At 50.6% G+C, this 19,061-nt stretch overlaps 1 protein-coding gene across 3 annotated transcripts in view; it reads left to right on the forward strand.

Annotated features, from left to right (window-relative positions):
- Cpt1a (carnitine palmitoyltransferase 1A) overlaps nucleotides 1-19,061 on the forward strand; it is a 61,460-nt gene that overhangs the window by 12,116 nt on the left and 30,283 nt on the right. For all 3 annotated transcript variants that reach the window (XM_087640255.1, XM_087640222.1, NM_031559.2), the window contains 2 exons: nucleotides 15,052-15,205; nucleotides 16,184-16,323. In XM_087640255.1, the coding sequence (XP_087496381.1) occupies nucleotides 15,065-15,205; nucleotides 16,184-16,323 (281 nt within the window). In that variant the 5' untranslated portion in view covers nucleotides 15,052-15,064. The remainder of the gene's footprint in view (nucleotides 1-15,051; nucleotides 15,206-16,183; nucleotides 16,324-19,061) is intronic.

Below are 19,061 nucleotides of genomic sequence, written 5' to 3' on the forward strand. Positions count from 1 at the left end.
AAGCCTCAGTGGGTAAACTGCTTGCTGTGCAAGCCCAGTGACCTGCGATCAACCCCCAGATCCCACATACATGTAGAAGGAGAGAAGTGACTCCACAAAGCTGCCCGCTGACCTCTACACATGCTCAATAGCTTGTCCCCCAATCATAACGCACACTCACACAATAATAATAATGACCAATTTAAAAATGAAGACAGTCTTGGCAGTGGCAGTTGAGCTACAGCCTGTGGGGTTCTTGTGATTCGATCAAGAGGATTAAGCTTTGGTGTCTTTGAGAGGCTTTCAGCTTATTGGGGGATAATTAATCATGGATTGTAAGGGGAGTCCTTTGCTAGAAAGACAAGAAAGCAGATGTGAGTGGCTGAGGGCGTCTTGAGGCGTCTCTGTGCTTTGGGAATGTGAAGTCAGTAGCTGGTTAAAACTGGGCCCTGAGGGAGGGGTGCATTTAGCTACCTGATGATAAGTGAGAACAGGTATGATCCAAGAGGGGCTAAGGAGACGGGTCAGGCAGTAAAGTGCTTGATTTGCAAGCATGAGGACCCTAGAAAGGTCAGGTGTGGCAGTGCATGCTTGTAATCCCAGCTCTGGAGAAGTGAGCACAGGAGCTTGCCTCTAGGCAGCCAGCCGAGCCGAATTAGCCAGTGAGAGAAGCTTGGCCCCTGAGGAACAACAGCCAGGACTGATCCCTGGCACACGCACACACCCCAAGAGCCTAGTGCAGGTGGAGATACAAAAGTGCAAATAGGTGGCGGTTTAAAACACCAGACCTAACATGTGAGCTGCAGTAAGGTTCTGCTGAAGACCTCCTTGGGAGTTCCTCCTTTGCAGTGGGGCGTGAGACTGGTATATAGGCAGGATTTGGCTTGGAAGTGTGGGGGCACCTGCTTGTCCCCAGACAAGAAAGTTGGCAGGTAAGATTTGGGAGTGGGCAGTCACCACACTAATAATACTGCCACTTGGGAAAGGGCAAGAGCCCAAGTCTCCATATTTTTGTCTCAGAAATACTTTTGTCTTCTCTCTGACACCAGATACCACAACCTAGTCACACACCTAACAAGGATTTTAACTTTAGGCATTGTGGATGTATCGCTGAATGTCTTCCTGGTACCTGGGGTGAGGGTGGAGGTTCCTGCCACAGAAACCACCTGCAGTTTGGCCCTGAGCCGATGTGAGGACACAGGGCAAGAAACTGTGTTGTGTTCCATCCAACCAATCCCAGAGGGGCCTTTCTGTGTACCTGGCCAGACTTGCTTCTGGGGGGGAGGGTGGAGCAGTCAAAGTGTTTACCCTAGAGGGTGTGTCCCATGTAACCCTTTTCCTCTGGTTTTGATTTTTAGTCCCAACGGCTAAAGCTAGGTGTGGTGGTGTATATATAATGCAATCCCAGTATGAGAGCAGGCACAAGTTCAAGGCCCGTCTGGTCTAGACACTGAGTTGTCCTTGCTGAACAGCTTGGGGAGAACAGCGAGTGGCAGAGGGGAGGTCAAAGCCCTTCTCCCTCTATCCATGTGCTTCCTTTCCAGTGTGTGTTCTTGGGGCCCAGGTACGTGCCCTGTAGGGTTGTTACTTCCCTGTGGTCCTAGTGTAGATCTGGTGTCTAGGGACACTTAACACTCTCTCCATCTTGTGCTCTGATGGCTCAGCCTCTGGGGACATATACAAAGCAGAGAGCTTCGCAGGGCACTTGGGACATCTCTGTGAGTACTAGTAGAGGCTGGGAAATCAGGAGGGGCATCGAAAAGCCTGTTCTATGCCTAGGCAAAGAAGGGTGCAGGCTGAGGAAGTACTGGTGGGCTAACATGCCTCTTCCTTCTGTGGGCTCTGTGCTGGGGTGGATGAAGCAGAGGCAGGGAAATCAGTTCAGGTAAGTGTAGCTCCTACATGCCCCACTGAGGCAGGCCAAGTAGGAGAGAGGTCAGGTAGAGAGGGCGCAGCTTGAGAGATGGGCTGATGTCCAATCTCTGTAGTTTGGGCCTTGGAAGGTGGGTTTGTAACATCTGGTCACATGCACATGTTGTAGAGATCTGATTAAGGACAGGGGCCTGGCTAGCTCCCAGGTATGGAGAGCCAAAGAACCTCCTATGAGTGTAGACAGAGATCAGGGGCTGGAGGTCATAGTGGACAATGTGCTAGGCCAGGCCTCACTGATGGTCTGAGGTGGGTAGGAGGGGGACCTGGACATGAGAACTGGTTCTAGGGAAGCAGTGTTTTAGTGTACCCCACATGGATATGTGGCAGAGTCCTCCAGCCACCATGGAGGTCCACCATGCCCTCTTTGCAACAGCCTTTGGAAGGAAGGAGGCAGCTGCCCAATGTCTGTGGCCTGTATCCAGGCACAGCTGACCTGCCAGACAGAATGGCTGGGCCAGTTGGCCCTGAGGACTTTTCTTCTAGTACATCAGGTTTCCAGCTTCATAGACACAAGGACACAGCCTTGAGCCCAGGCTAGGCAAGGTGTGATGGTAGGAAGGGCTCTTGGGAAGGGGTCAGCAGTGGGGTTCTTACTATCCAGCCTCAGGTGCTAGCTGGCTTTCTATTGGCATGGGGGACACCAAAGAAGAATGGGGAGGGACCAGTGGGTGGGTCAGGCAAGGATAGGCCCGTCCCCAGACCTTGCTGCTTCTGAGACAGGAATACATTTCTAGAGAAAGGAGAGGAATGGCTCCTAGTGGGCAGACAGATTGAGCACACTTCCTTCGGTGTCCAAGGTGAGGCAAGTGGGGCCCTCCAGAGTCTTGGGGGAACTGGGTTGGGGATACAAGGATAGCTACAGCAAGATTTGCTTTTATCCCACTTGTACACACATTCTTTTTTTTTTTTTTTAAAGATTTATTTATTTATTATGATTAAGAATACCAGAAGAGGGCACCAGATCTCATTATAGATGGTTGTGAGCCACCATGTGGTTACTGGGATTTGAACTCAGGACCCCTGGAAGAGCACACAGTGCTCTTAACCGCTGAGCCATCTCTCCAGCCCTGTACACACATTCTTGCATATACAAATATGTACACTCACACACGTAGCCCATGGCTGCTCAGACAAGAATGAGAGAAATCCAGGGTTCCAGGGAAGAGGTGTCTGTGTGTGCATCATGTGCATGCAGTGGCCTTGGAGCCTAGAAGAAGACATTGGATCTGTGGAGTTGGAGTTCAGGCAGTTGTTGGTGCTGGGAACTGAACTTGGGTCCTCTGTGAGAATAGTATGCTGTATTCTCCTTTTAAGAAGTATTTGTTTTATTATGTTAAATTATCTGGCTATGTGTGACTGTGTGCGTGTGAATGAAGGTGTCTCTGATCCAGAGATGTCCGATCTCCCTGCAGACAGAGTTACAGACATCTAAGAGCCACATGATGTGGGTGCTGGGAACTGAGCCACCTCTCCAGCCTGAGACTGTATTTGTAATTATTTATTTATTTTCACTTTTTATTGATTCTTTGTGAGTTTCACACTGTGCACCCCAGTCCCACTCATTTCCCTCTCCCCTCAGATCAGCCTTTGTAACCTCCTCCCCAAAATAAAACACACGCACACACACACACACACCACAGAAAAAAAAATCTCATAGTGTAAGCTGTACTGTGCCACAGTGTGTCCCACAGTATACCGCTCTGTCCACACGTGTTCACTTGCAAATGTCCATTACAAATGAGTCATCCGTGTGGTTGGAAGTCTCTGGCTTCTGTGACACCATCAGAATTGGATCCTCACTGGGACTCCTCTGGGTTATCCTGTTGCCTTGTGTCATGGCGATTCTGCAGCTTTGGGTCAGCGAATCGGCTCTTCCATGAATCCCAGTGATTCGCCGATGACATGGATTTGGGGTGGGTCAATTCAGAGCCCTGGATCTGGGCCTGGGTGGTAGTTGAGCTGGACAGCACCCTGACTCTTCCTTATCTGCACCACTAGGATGAGTTCTGTTTGAACTAGGCCATCCAATGCCACCATCAGCAGGAGGCAGTTATGTCCTCAGTCTGGTTCACCCACACCCATGCCTCCAGTGCCAGCTCCACTGTGCTGCCCAGTCAAGGCGCAGGGCCCACTTTCCCCACTGCTTCAGCCAGTGAGGGGGCAGGGCCAGCTCTTCTGCTCTCGCACTCTCAGGGCTGGCTAACCTGTACCTTTGCCATCAGGGCCAGCTCCACCATCAGGGCCAGCTCCACTGAGTTGCCCAGGCAAGGTGCAGGGCCCTCTCTCTGAGTACTATAGCCAGTGAAGGGGCAGGGCTAGGTCTCCCACTCTCGTGTCCTAGGGGCCAACCAACTCTTGACTGAGAAGATGGCAAAGGGAAGGGGAGGCATCACCCCTGCACCCCCACCACCTCACAGCAGACAAGTGGCAGAGCCTGCTCTCCCTCGCTCTTGCCCTCAGGGTTGGAGCACCCGCAGCCTCTTGACCAGGGCCAGCCCTACTGTGCTGCCCAGGCGAGGGGCAGGACCAGCTCATCTGTTCACACAACCCTGTAGTCTACTCTCCTGACTGCCACAGGTGGCAAGAGGGAGGGAAAGCATCACCTCCACAAGCTCACCTGTGCCCCACCACCAAGGTCATCTCCTCCACACTGTCCAGGTGAGGGGCAGGGCCTGCTCTCCTGTGCCCTGTGGGCAGCTTTCTGGACTGCTAGAGTGCTGCAGCCAGTGAGAGGGCAGGGCCAGTTCTGCACAGCCCTTGGACAGTCATATAGTCCCTGATGGCTGCCCCAGATAGAGTCTTCCCCACATTCTCTGGTGGTAATATGAGCCAAGGACACCTACACCGACCCCTGCCACTGGGTAGCCATTGACTCAGACTTGGCCCTTAGCAGCAGCTCAGGCTGGGACCTCATCATAGCGCCAGGTGGCGGGGCTGACCACTCACAGCGGCTGTTCCTCTCCACCCCGAGTCTCCAGTTCCATCTCTCTTCACAATGCTCGAGCTGCTCCACTTTCTTCCACTACCATCTGACCGCCCGTTCTTGCTCACTGTGGTGGCTCTTATGGTGACAGGCCAGTCATGCAGCTGATTGGTCCCTAGGTGACATCCTCAGTCTGCTCTGTGTGAAGTGGCAGCAGATGGGTGTCTTTTTTTTTTTTTGGTTCTTTTCTTCGGAGCTGGGGACCGAACCCAGGGCCTTGCGCTTCCTAGGCAAGCGCTCTACCACTGAGCTAAATCCCCAACCCCAGCAGATGGGTGTCTTACAGCCCTGCTGTGCTGTGTGCCAGAGGGCAGTTCTGTGGGTGGCATCATGGTCTGCGGATCTCTGTCTTCCTCCTCCCTCGTTACACCGTGTGGTAATAGGCAGGGCTCTGTGTGCCTTTGGTCTGCCTGTGCCATGGGGCAGAGGGCAGTTCTATGGGCATTTCCCCTGCCCGCACTGTGTGGCATAGCAGGATACAGGTCTCTGTCTGTCTTCCTCCTCGCTTGCTGGGCTGCCTGAATTTGATTTGATTTTTATGAGTCCTAGGCATAAGTAGCTTTGGCCACCGAGCCAGGCACCAAGCTAGGATGGACAGTGGATGGCCACCTGCGCCTACCTGAAAAGTAGGGAGCTGTAGGTAGCAGTTTCTGCCAGGTGTGGGGTGTGGTCTCCTGGGCAGGAAGAGAATGGCAAGGCCAGTGTGCAACCCGACCAGCAGGTGTAGTTGAGTCTGGCCAGGTATCTCAGAGAGTAGCGTGTGTAACAAAACATGACCTCAATCCAGCTCAGTCTCCCACAGCAGGGCACCTAAGTCCAACTGGGCAAACCAATGATTGGGGGTGGGTTATTTACAGGAATATAGGGGAGGGCGGTTCCTTACAGGAGCAGGAGTGGTTTAAAGACAGCTGCCTCCAAGGCCCGCCCCCAGTGTGGGTGACAGCTCACAAAGCTGGGAACTTTGGAGCGCACTGCACACTACTGGCAGCTCACGGGTTGTAGAGTGTCCTCTCCAGGTGCCTTGGTTGGTCTAAACCTCTCTCAATTAGCTCGGCTGGTTTCTGCTTCTTTAAGGCAGTTGGTCTGAAGAGATGTTTGAAGCTTGTCTTGTCTTACTAGCAGCTCTATTGTTGGGCTAGTCCCACAGGCACTCTCAGCTTTTATTGCTTTCTCCGGCAGAAAGAGGCCTAGTGGATCTGCTTAGTTTCAGGGACTTCCTGGAGGTGTTTACCTGTCTGCATCAGGAGCCTCTCTACAGGATGGAATGCTTTGGAGGAAGCTGTTACACAAGAAGTGGGCATGGGATGGGGGAGGTGGGCTTGGGTTGCTGCAGCTGCATTCTCCTTCCTCCTGTCTCTACTTGCAGCCTTCATCTCCTGCAGGAGTCTATTGTGCTGTATGTGGGTGGAGCAAGTGCTTCCCATCACAGGAAGCCAAGCAGGGGCACCCAGACTTCTTAGCAGCTATGAGAGCTCTGGCTTGTTGAGCAAACAGCTGTGCTGGGTACATTCAGAGCTGTGGGGGAGATCTCGGATGTGTACAGAAAAAGAGCCCAGAGGATGGAACTTTGTGTGGTCACTGCCCACCTTTCCTGGCTCTCACAGAAACTAACCACTCTTCCCCACCCAACTCCTAGGTGCCATGAAATCTGCAAGTGTGGGGTGTGTGTGTGTGTGTGTGTGTGTGTGTGTGTGTGTGTGTGTGTGTGTGTGTAATTGCCTCTGTGTGTATTTGTATTGTGTGGTGGAGGATGTGGGAGGGGTTCGTGTAGGTCAGAGGCCAACCTTGGTTGTCATTCCTTGCACAATCCACCTTTTTTTTTTTTTTTTGAGTCAGGGTTAGCCTGGGCAGATTCCTTGGTGAGACAGGCTGGCCAGTGAGCCCCAGGGATCTTCCTGTGTTTGCCTCTCCAGTGCTGGGATTACATATGTGCCCCACCATACCTGGCTTTTGTAGATTGAGCTCGGATTTTCGTTCTGTGCAGCAAGGGAAGCACCTTACTGCCTGAGCTGTGTGCAGATTCCACCACGGTAGGGGATCCCTGAAAAGTTACTTAGTTCTGGAGGGTGACGTTTGTTCTGAATGAAGCCTTGGTGGGAGCAATGATGGGGTGGGCTGCTAGGGCCATCTCATTCCACACTGATGGCCCCAACTGTGTGTTTGACCAGAGAAGGATTCCATGCTTAAATGTTAAGAAGACAACATTTGTGTTCTGTGAGAGGACATTTTCTTTTTTTTTAATATTTATTTATTATATATAAATACACAGTAGCTGTCTTCAGACACACCAAAAGAGGCCATCAGATCCCATTACAGATAGTTGTGAGCCACCATGTGGGTGCTGGGAATTGAACTCAGGGCCTCTGGAAGAGCAGTTAGTGCTCTTAACCACTGAGCCATCTCTCCAGCCCAAGAGGACATTTTCTTTTCTTTCTTTCTCCATTTTCCCCTTTGTGAATGTGTGTGTGTGTTCATATATATGCATGTGTGTGCCTGCATATGTGTGCATGTGTAAATGGAGGTCAGAGGTCATCTGTCTTGGCAGCAGTCCTTTCTCTTTCCACTTAAAAATTTTAGTTTATTACTGTATGTACATGACATGTGTGAGAGAGAGTCAGGGAGAACACTCACCACAGTTGTGGAGCACAGAGGATAGCTTTTGGAGTCAGTCCTTTCCTTTCACCTTTAATTAAAAGAAATTTAGTTGTGTGTGTGTGTGTGTGTGTGTGTGTGTGTATGTGTGTGTGTGTGTGTGTGTGTGTGTGTGTGTGTGCATGTTCCCATGTGGGCACATGAGTGCAAGTGTCCTCAGAGAGCAGAGGCAATGGATCCACCTGGAGCTGGAGTTCTGGAGTTTAGGCTGATGTGAACCAGTGATGTGGGTCTAAGCACAGAACTCTGGTTCTCTTTGAGAATGGAGTGCACTCTTAGTCTGGGAGCCCCCTGCAGCTCACACATTGTCTCAGAGTCCCCCCCTGCAGCCCACACCTTGTCTCAGAGTCCCCCCTGCAGCCCACACCTTGTCTCAGAGTCCCCCCTGCACCCCACACCTTGTCTCAGAGTCCCCCCTGCACCCCACACCTTGTCTCAGAGTCCCCCCTGCACCCCACACCTTGGTTTTGAGACAGGGTCTCTCACTCTGCTGCTGGACTGTAGATTCCACACTAGCTGTGCGGTGAGCTTAAGGGCAGTTCTGTTTCTGTCCTGCTTCTTGCTGAAGGAGTGCTCATCTTCCTTTTTACTGAGCTCTGGGCATTGAGCTGAGGTCATTAGGTATCCAAGGCCCTCGCCTTGGCTTTGAGATAGGGTCAGTCACCAGTCCCAAGGATCCACTGTCTCTGCTTCCCCAGCACCAAGATTGCAAGTGTGCTCCGCCACACCCAGATTTTATATGGGATCAGGACCCAACTCAGGCTGTCTTGTTCAAACACTTCACCAACTGAACCACTTCCCAGTTCTCTTTTCTTTGTTTTTTTGTTAGGAGACAGTTTCTTACTTCTGTAGGTTTCACAGCAAACCTCCTGCCTCAGCCACTCAGAGTCAGGGATTAAAGATGTGAACTACTTTGCCCAGCTGAGACAGCTTGTTTTCCCAAGTGATATATTCTAGCAGGGCATGGTGGTGTCCCCACTTTCAATCCCAGTACTGAGGAGGAAGAGGCAGGCGAATCTCTGGGAGTTCAGGATCATTCTGGTTTAGAGAGCGAGTTCCAGGATAGCTGGGGCTACATACAAAGACACTGACTCAAAATACAAGACAAAAACAAAAAAAATAGATTTATGCATCAATTTTCAATTTTATTTTATTTTTAAGTGTTTGGGTATATTGTCCGTATGCATGTCAATGCACCATGTGAGTGTCTGGTGGCCAGGGAGGCCAGAAGAGGGCATCACATCCTCAGGGACTGGGGTTACAGATGGTTGTGAGCTGCCTCGTGGGTGCTGGGAATCTGACCTGGCTCATTTAGAAGAGTAGGCCGTGGCTGCCCAGCCACCTATGAGGAGAAGCTCAGTTTTAATTTTTATTCATTTATTTGTGTATGTAAAAAGTGTGTGTGTGTGTGTGTGTGTGTGTGTGTGTGTGTGTATGTGTGTACCACATAAGTGCAGTGTCCATAGAGGTCAGAAGAGGCCATCAAATATCCAGGAACCATAAATACAGTGGTTGTGAGTGGCTTAACACGGGTTCTGGGAACTGAACTTGGATCTTCTGGGAGAGCACTCTTGATGACTGAGCCTTTTCTCCAGCCTCAGCTGGTTTTATATCAGCTTGACACAGGCTATTGTCAGACATTGAGCTGTAAGGTATTTTCCTAATAGTCATTTATGGGGGAGGGCCAGCCCCTGCCCATTGTGGGTGGGGCCATCCTTGGGCTGATAGTCCTGGGTTTTATAAGAAACCATGTGATGCAAGCCATGGGGAGGAAACAGGTAAGCAGCACCCACTATGGCCTCTGCCTCAGCTTCTGCCTCTAGGTTCCTGCCCTGCTTGGAGTTCCCGTCCCGACTTCCTTTGATGATGTTGTGATACACAGAGAGTCTTGTGCCAAATAAACCTTTTCCTCCCCAGCTTGGTTTGGTCATGGTGTTTCATTGAAGCAGTAGAATCCTAAGACAATGGATAATTACATAAGTGATTCACCCATCTAAAGTCTGTGTTTGGGTGATTTTTGATTTATGCTTAGCAACATTGCCATAGTGTAGCATTCTAATCAGTTTGGGACCATTTTTATCAGCTCCCCCATATATTCCTTCTCCAAGCTCCCCATGATCCCTGGCCACTCTGATCTTTCCATCTCTGTAGGTTTTTTCCTGTTCTGGACACGTCATGTAAATGGAGTGAGATGACATTTGTCTTCCTTGGCTTCCTGTCATGCTCGTTTGGTTTGGTTTGGTTTGGTTTGGTTTGGTTCGGTTCGGTTCGGTTCGGTTCGGTCCGGTCCGGTCCGGTCCGGTTCGGTTTGGTGTTGTGAGACAGGGTCTCCTGTAGCTCAGGCTAGCTTCTAGCTTACTCTCTAGCCAAGGATGATTAGAACATCTGATCCTCCTGCCTCTGTCTCAAGTGCTGTGACCTCAGCAGAGTGCCATAAGCCAGTGCCTGGCTTATGCGGTGCTGGCATGGAACCCTGGGTCCTGGGTGTGCGAGGTGAACCCTCTGGCCTCTGAGCCATGTCCCCAGGCCCTGGTGCCACACTTTCATCTGTGTCACTTCATGTGTTGGTGCTGCTTTCCTTCTTGGGGTGGAACCATGTTCCTCATGTGTGGCTGAGTCACAGTTTACCCACGCTCCTCCTCCTGTGGAAGGGCCTGGCTATCGTTTCCTCTCCTGCTGTGGAGGGACCGTTGGTTGTTCCTGTAATTTTGTCTGTCATGAACATGGCTGCTGTGAACACGTGTCTATAGGTTTTCATGTGAACTTGTTTGGGCTATCATAGCCAAGAAGTTACTGAGGTCCATGGGTTTTAGTTGTTTTGTTTGTTTGTTTGTTGTTGTGGAGATATGATCTTTTTGTGTAGCCCAGGCTAGCCTGAAACTAGCCACCTGGAATCAGCTTTATGCTTAGCCTTTCAGGAAAGGACAGGCCATCTTCCAGAATGACCCAACCCTGTCACATTTCTTTGACATCAGCGGGTGAAGCTCCTGATTTCCCAGTGTCCTCGGCAGTACCTGGCACTCATTGTTTGCATTCTAGCGGTTCCTGTGGGTCGTAGGTGCTTTGATTTGATTTGTACTTCCTGGTGACTTCTGGAAGCAGTCTGAGAATTTGAAGAAGTCTGTGAAACAAACAGAGGCTGAGACTGCCTCATTAGATCTGCAGACCTGGGTTTCTCAGGCCAGTGTTTTCTGGCATCAGTGCCTGCTTAATGGCTTGAAGCAGGGAGGCTGTGTGAGGGCAGAGTGCATTGCTCATGCATGCCCACAAAGCAGCAGAACTCCCTGCTGTCAGAGTGAACAAGGCCTTTATTAAGCTTAGGCAGGGTTTTAAGTCTGTTGGTGACATGGTTTTGTGTAGATCGGGCTGGTCTTGAATTCACTGTGTAGCCCAAGATAACCTTGAAGAGTCGCTTGCGTCTACATCCCTAGTGCTGGGTTTATGGGCTTGTGCAGTCATACCTGGTAGGTTTAGGTGGTTCTGAATATTAAACTCAGGTCATGTGACAGGGATATTTCACCCTGGAAAGGACACCATAGATATTCCCAGGCCCCATGATTGTCTTGAGACCAGGTTTGGTTTCTGGGCAAACATGGGGTTGGTGACTTAGATAGAATTAATTGTAACACTGTGTTTAATCCACTGCTGTTAACAGCCTCCTCGTGGGCTGGGGAGATGACTCAGTGGGTAAAGTGCTTGCTGGGCAAGCTTGGGGTCCTGAGTTAGAGCCTCAGTATCCACGTAAAATGCTGAGAACAGCAGTGCAGGCCAATAATTCCAGTGCCGTGTTTGGTGGTGGGAACAGGAGGCTACTCAGGCTCACTGATCACTCAGCCAATCAGCATGCTCCAGGTTCTCCGAGAGGCCTTGCCTCCAAACTGTAAGGTTGTAACAACAGAGGAAGACACCTCGTGTTGAACTCAGGCCTCCAGGTGTGCACACCCACGAATGCACGTATGCACACATGCACACAACAGAAAGGTTTACATCCAAATAGTTCCCTGGTGTTTTAAACACTCATTAATGTATTTATTGAGTTCGTTTTTGTTTTTGCTACAAGATCTGTCTGTTGCCCAGAACCTGTAATTCACTGTTGAGCCCACAGGCTGGCTTTGAACTTGAAACAATACTGGTGCCTCTGCCTTACAACTAGTGGAATTGTAGTGTACGAACCACTGTGCCTGGCTTACCTTTGAGGTTGTGTAAAATATTGGCCAGGTGTCTAGTCGCAGAGCCCTGTTTGCCAAGATTGATGCCTTGGGGGAGGGGAGGGGGGAGGTTTCTTGTCTTGTCTACCATGCAGCCTCATGATTGCTTCGGATATGGGAAGCCTGCCTGGCATGTCCTGGCTTCCATCCCTGGCTTCATAAACCAAGAACGGTGGCTCGTATCTGCAGTTCGGCACTTGGGAGGCAGAGGAAGAAAGAGCAGACGTTCGAGGGATCGCACATGTGAACCTCCTCGCACCGCCTAGAGCCACACTCTGCTTCTAGCTGTCTCGATGGCTTTCTCAAGTGTGCACATTCACCATGGCCAGGCCCTGTTGCCATCTTCCTGCCTGCCACAGAATGAAGATACACTGGAACTTCCCTTGCCTCTAAATTATCCTCAGTACCAGGCTGTTTCCCCCTTGACCTTTCTAAGGTCACAACAGTGCTCAAAGGCCAGCTTCCAGGTGTGCCACCCACGGGCATCTTCCTCTTTCTCCCACACCCTCCTGTCCCTAGTTGCTCCACCTAGGTGTCCTCAGTGACATTGTGACATTTCCAACACAGCAGGTCTACAGGTGAACTGTCTGCTGTCTCCTCCCCCCACCCCAGGAGTGGCTTCGCAGAGCACATAGTTCAAGGCTGGAGGGTCCCTTTTATCAGCTTGCCCAGCACACAGGTCTCAGACCTGTTCAGTAGGTCCTCATCTTCATCTTCGCTGGCACCACACAGGGCCAGGGCTGTCTGCTCGCCTATCCAAAATGGCTTGCCGAGCTTTGTGGTCTCCTGCCGGGCCCTCCTTCTCCTGCATCCTAACTACCCTGTAGGTATTGCTTGCCTCTCAGCTATGCCACAAGAGGGCAGAAGGGTCATTTCTATGAGGGTCCAGGTCCTCACCTCACCGGTACACGGGAGGCAGCCGGCAAATATTTGCTGATTGACAGTTGACACCATCTCATTCTGCAGCTTAGGCTGACAGATCAATCAAGCTGGCCTCAAAACTTGTGGCAATCCTTCTGCCTCATCCTCCTGCGGTGCTTGCCACCACGCACAGCTGGCTTTGATTGATATCTTTGAGTTGTATTGATATATATTGGTACATATACTGATTTTAGAAAATTTCCTTTGCAGTGCTGGGGATAGAACCCAGACATTCCCAGGTTCCAGGATTGCCCTGAGACAACCATGCCTCATCTATGTTAGCAAATGATCTACTTACTGAGCTACAGCCCCAGTTTTGCTTGTTGATGTCGTGTAGCCCAGGCTGGCCTGTAGCTTTCAGTATAGCCAAGGGTAACTTCGGTCTTCTTGCCTCCCTGTGCTGATGGCTGGAATTACAGGCGTGTACTACCACACAACACTGGGCATCACGCCCAGGGCTCCTTCAAGCTAAACAGGCATTCTTCCACCTGACCTACAGCCTAGAACACCGTCTGCTGATTTTCTAGAAAGGCACATGCTTAAGTTTTTAAAAATCTGAGTGTTTTGCCTACATGCATGTATATGCAGTATATGTAGGTAGTGCCTATGGTGGGCAGAAGAGGGTGTGGAATCCTCTGGAACTGGAGTTACAGATAGTCGTGAGCCACCATTTAAATGCAGGAAACCAAATACAGGTCCTCTGTAAAACTAGTAAGTGCTTTTAACAGCTAAACCATCTCTCTAGTCCTGATACCTGTTGGTTTTGACAGGTTTCTCAGACCCTCACACCCATAAATTAGATTTTATTATTGTTCTGCATAGTTTTACCTTGTATCTTTTATATGTACACACACACACACACACACACACACACACACACACACACACACTTTGTAACAAACAGCCAGCTTTGGAAAACAGAAGGGTTGCACACCTTCAGAAGAGGGGACTCCTCGGGCAGTTCTGGAGAGTGAGGGAAGGCAGGAAGAGAGGGGGTGACACTTCGACTATGCTGAATGTGGGAGGGGTTGGAAGCTGTTGATTCTGACAGCAGGAGTAATTGAAGAAAGGTGAAAGAGTGCACTGTAGATCCCTCTCGTTCTATTATTCATGTGTATTGTACTGTGTATATGTGCATGTGAGTGCAGTACCCACAGAGGGCAGAAGAGGCCACCAGATCTCATGGAGCTGAAGCTACAGGTGGTAGTGAGCTGCTTGACTTGGGTGCTGGGACTTGAACTAAGGTCCTCTGCAAAAGCAGGGAACACTGTTCCCAGCCAAGCCATCTCTCCAGCTCCATATGCTCATATTTTGCAGGGGCTGGGAATCAAACCTGGGCTTCACACAGGCTAGGTATGGAGACAGCACCCATAGATTTCTAAGATTTCCTGTATTGAGTTAGGCAAAGCAAGCTACTGCAGAAGAGGCCTTGTTTCATTCAGGGATGATGAAGGCCCCATACATGGATGCTTTAGACCAGTTTGACTTTAGGAATGGCCTCAGAGGATCATGACTAGTTAGGGTCTGTGCAGTTTGTATGATGCTAATAGAGTCTTTTTTTTTTTTGCTTGTTTGTTTTGTTTTGTTTTTTAAGTTTTTTGTTGCTTTTTGAGTCAGGGTTTTTCAGGATAGCCCTGTCTGACCTGGAACTTCTGCTGTAGACCAGGCCGACCTCAAACTCAGAAATCTGCCTGCTTCTGCCTCCTAAGTACTGATTAAAGGCAGGCGCCACCACAGCCAGTGTACAAAGCATTTTTATTTATTCCATGGGGGGAGGGGACAGGGCATGAATGGCACCGTGTTGTTGTAAAGGTCAAAGGACAGCTTTGTGGAATCGGCCCTCTCTATCCACCTTTCCTGGGTTCTGGGATGGAGCTCACATTGTCAGCCTTTGGAGGAACGGGCTTGCCCGGCAGAGCTACCTCACCACCACAGGTGGAGTCCTTGTCGCACCATCCAGAGCTGGAGGTGTATTGGTTCTGTCTGAAGGTCGGGTTCAGGGCTGCTGGAGACTTGTTAGTGGCTACTCCAGGTGTCTTCACAACAACTGAGGGGGGCAAGGGCTACAAGAAGATTCGTGTCTGCCGTTCAGGTCAATGCATGGGCACCGATGTCCTTTGCCAGGCTGGCTGAGGATGCCATTGCAAGTGTGGGGTAGGCAGAGGGCGTGGGTGGTAGCATGAACCCACGCCATCACCCCAGGCCTCTAAACGAAGCTGTCGGGAGCTGCACAGGTGAGGAGTGTGGGGCGAGGGGCAGAACTGTAGCTGTTGACCAGTGTGAATCTGTTGGGCCACAGGGGTCACTCTGAGAGGGCCTACTCCTCCTAGTTCCTGGTGCCAGTCTTCTCAAAGCCATCTCTCACCCCTCCTCCAGGTCCCCACTCAAGATGGCAGAGGCTCACCAAGCTGTGGCCTTCCAGTTCACTGTCACCCCCGATGGCATTGACCTCCGCCTGAGCCACGAAGCCCTCAAACAGATCTGCCTGTCGGGGCTGCACTCCTGGAAGAAGAAGTTCATCCGGTTCAAGGTTGGTTGGACGATCATCTCTGCAGCACTTGCTCAGGGTGTTTAGTGCGCCTCCCCGGGGCCCCGCTGAGGAAGGGATGTGTCTTAGGTGGGTCTCTGGGGGAGCAGTGGTCTCCATGCTGGCCTAAGGTTTGTGGGGGACACAGATATATAAAATGGCCTCATAACTCCTTCTTACTGTCAGGTTTTGGGTTTTGGGTTTGTTTGCTTCTGATTTTTTTTTTAAGGCACAGTCTCTTTACATCCCTCACTCTACTGGAACTCACTCTGTGGACCAGGCTGGCCTTGAACTCACAGAGATTAGCTAGCCTCTTGCTTCCCAAGTGCTGGAATACAAGCCTATGCTACCATGCCCTAAAAGGCAGATGGAGCTCACCAGATCAATGTAAAACAGGCCAAGCAGCTGAAGCCAGAGCCGGGGCAGTGTCAGGATGGGAGCACAGGTCTGCCCTCTGCCCCTCAGCTGGATCCCTTGTACCTTCCTGAAGAGAGTTATTTTCAAACTTCAGTGAATTTGTGTCTTACTTATTTGTTCAAAGAAAAGGTCTTGTGTAGCTCAGGCTGACCTCCATGTAGCTGAGGATGGCCTTGAATGCCTTCTGCCTCTGTCCTCCCTGGTGCTGAACCATGGACTTACCTATTGGCCGTTTTATTAGGTTTCTTAGAGTTTGGTTGACTTCAGAGACGGAGTCCAGGGGTTTGCTCAAGCCACCACTTAAGCCACATCCCCAGTCTGGTGGCTTTGTTCTCCCAGGATGCATTTGGGCTCAGAAGTCAGGGAGAGAATAGACTGCATGAAGGTTAGGCAGTCGTGGCTCCAGGAAGAGACGCAGCTTCTGGGCCTTGGTCCTTGTTGGCCTGCACAGGGCACCTTCTCCCTGCTGCCTGATGCTCCAGCTGCCTGTTGCCGCAGGGCTGCTGACGGGCAGTGATGATGGCTTCAGGGAGGGTGCTGCTCACAGCTGACGTGTCTTTCCAGAATGGCATCATCACTGGTGTGTTCCCCGCGAATCCGTCCAGCTGGCTTATCGTGGTGGTGGGTGTGATTTCATCCATGCATGCCAAAGTGGACCCCTCCCTGGGCATGATCGCAAAGATCAGTCGGACCCTAGACACCACGTGAGTAACCCGCCGCCCACCGTCCGCATCCCGAGGAGGAAGATGACGGTACCTCTGTTGACCGTCCTCCATCCGGACCGTCTGTGTACCACACTATTGCTGTTTTTCCACATGCATCCTCGTTGCTTTCCTAATGTGCTATTGAAAGTCTGCAGACACTGCTGCCCTTCCTCTGGAGATTAAGCTAAGAATGGCAGGGGCACGGGGACCTGCCTTCCAGGTGTCTGTCTCCCTGAAGTCAAGTTGGAGCCAGCGGTGACCTCAGAGGGCATCTCTGCCCCAGAAGATGGCTCCCAATGTGGCCGTTGCCCTGGAGTTAGTCCATCCAGTGATCTGGTCCTCTGAACTTACTGCCACTCATTGCCTAGGGACACTTCAGCCCTTGGCCTCTTCACAGTGGCTTAGATGCCTGCAGCGTGGTCCATTACCCCTTGGCTTTGAGTTTTAGTTTATTTTTATTCTGGGACCTTAAGAGTAGATATCATCCTGTTTAGGGACAAGGCCTGGCCAGCCTCTGGTTTTCCTTTCCTTTCCTTTCCTTTCCTTTCCTTTCCTTTCCTTTCCTTTCCTTTCCTTTCCTTCCCTTCCCTTCCCTTCCCTTCCCTTCCCTTCCCTTCCCTTTCCTTGTTTCTTTGTTTCTCTGTTTCTCTGTTTCTTTGTTTCTTTCTTTGTTTCTTTCTTTGTTTCTTTGTTGCTTTGTTGCTTTCTTTGTTTCTTTGTTTCTTTCTTTGTTTCTCTGTTTCTTTCCTTCCTTCCTTCCTTCCTTCCTTCCTTCCTTTTTCTTTGATACAGGGTCTCACTGTCTAGCTCTTGCTGCACTGACTGTGTAGACCTGTCTGGCCTGGAACTCAGAGATCTACCTGCCTTGACCTCCAGGGTATTGGGATTAAAAGTGTGTCCCACCATGCCTGGCTTTTTTTTTTTTAAGATTTATTTATTCATTTTTATGTATATGAGTGCTTTGCCTGCATGCATGCGTGTATGTCTGTATACCACATGTATGCCTGGTGGGTCCCCCACCGGCCAGAGCAGGCTTTTGTATTTCCTGAAATTGGTATTAGAAACGCACGAACTACCTGATGTAGATGCTGGGAACCCAACTCGGGTCATCTGTAAGGGCAATAACTGCTCTTAACCACTCCAGCCCTGTAATACTTTTCTTGGGTTCTTTGTACCTAGGGTCTGCTGCTGGATGCTGGACCTGATCTGAAGGTAGATAGGGAACATTCTGCATACGCCATTCCTTCTCTGTGATGAGCATGGAGTCCTGGGGCTCCTGCATGCTAGGCTAGCTCTTACCACTGAACCACACAGCCTTAGACCACCCCTGGAGACAATTATGTCATGCAGGTCCCTAACACCATCTAGGATGGAGGCTGTTAGATCCTCAGTGTGGAGTGGCTGGGCACAGGATATAGGCACCTCAGTTGCCTTGCGCTTTTGGACACATTTTCTTCTTTTGTTTTTCTGAGGTAGGGTCTCAGGTATCCCAGGCTAGTCTCAAGGTGTCGTGTAATGTAGGGTGACCCTGAATTCTTGATGAGGTTAACCTCCTGTCTCTTGGGACTGCAGGCGTGTACTACTACTCTGGGCTCAAACATGCTGTCTCAGAATTGGCCCTTAGCTGTCCTGTGTCACGTAAATCCTTCAAGGCAAGCACACTGGCTTTGTGACTGGGCAGCGATGACCGAAAGCCCCTTGCTCTGTACTTGGCCTTGCTTCCTGGCCAGAGGCTGAGTTGGCTAAACTCAGCTGCAAGTGTGAGAACCAACCTTGACCACTTGTCCTGTTAACCACTGAGCCATCTCTCCAGCACAGCTCTGGGCCTCTCGAGGCTCTCTCCTGTTCGTTCAGATGTAGTCACTATACACTAGGAAAGATTGCACAAGCAAACAGATGAGAGAGTGGCCCCCGGGGACGCTCACAGCTGGAGGAGTTGGTTTCTGCTGACTCAGAGCGACTAGCAGATTTAACCCAGCAGTGTGGCAAGTTTAAGACAGACTGTATAGGCGCCCGGGAATCTTGGAGGTCAGTCTTTAATGAGTGTCCATGCCCTGCCCTCTGACTGAGACACCCAGGAGTGACTGAGAAGCCAGCCAGCTTCTCAGCCTCCAGCGCTCCAGGCAGCCTCAGTCAGGCCTTTGTAAGCAACTGCAGGGAATGAGATAAAAATGCCTGTCCAGGCATCCTGCCAAGGCTCTTGTCTGCCTGGGGCCTGGAACATCCAGCTGGGCCTAGGTTGTCAGAAGCAGCTGGCAGATCTGGTCACCATAGACTAGGCCCGTGCAGTCCTGAGAGGTGAGGGAAGTCCTTTGAACGCTCACCTTGCTGCCCTGTGTGTTGAGCCGGCTGCCTTTGCTCTTAACATGGGCTGTGTCTCAAAGCCGGATTGCACATAGCCATGCCAGCTACTAAAACCTCATTTAATCTCAGTGTTTATAAGATTTGTTTCTTTGTCCCTTGGACTCTATTTTCGTAAACTGGGTCATCTCTGGCCCAAATTTAGAAAGGCCAGGTGAAGGCTCAGAGTCTGGCAGCCTGGAGGGCTGTTCTGGAGCCATCTTCCCAGTGTGGATGGCACTCCTGTGTCCCTAGGCTGCTTCGATTTTGTTTGAGTAGATCTGAAAGGAAGATCGTAGAGGCCATCGGCACAGCTGAACGTTGGATTACCTTTTTTTTTGTTGGATTTTTGTTCTTGTTTATTTGTTTGTTTTTGTTTTTGTTTTCAGCCAGGGTCT

Source organism: Rattus norvegicus, chromosome 1 (assembly GCF_021556685.1).
Source record: "Rattus norvegicus strain SHRSP/BbbUtx chromosome 1, alternate assembly SHRSP_T2T, whole genome shotgun sequence".
Lineage (NCBI taxonomy): Eukaryota > Metazoa > Chordata > Mammalia > Rodentia > Muridae > Rattus > Rattus norvegicus.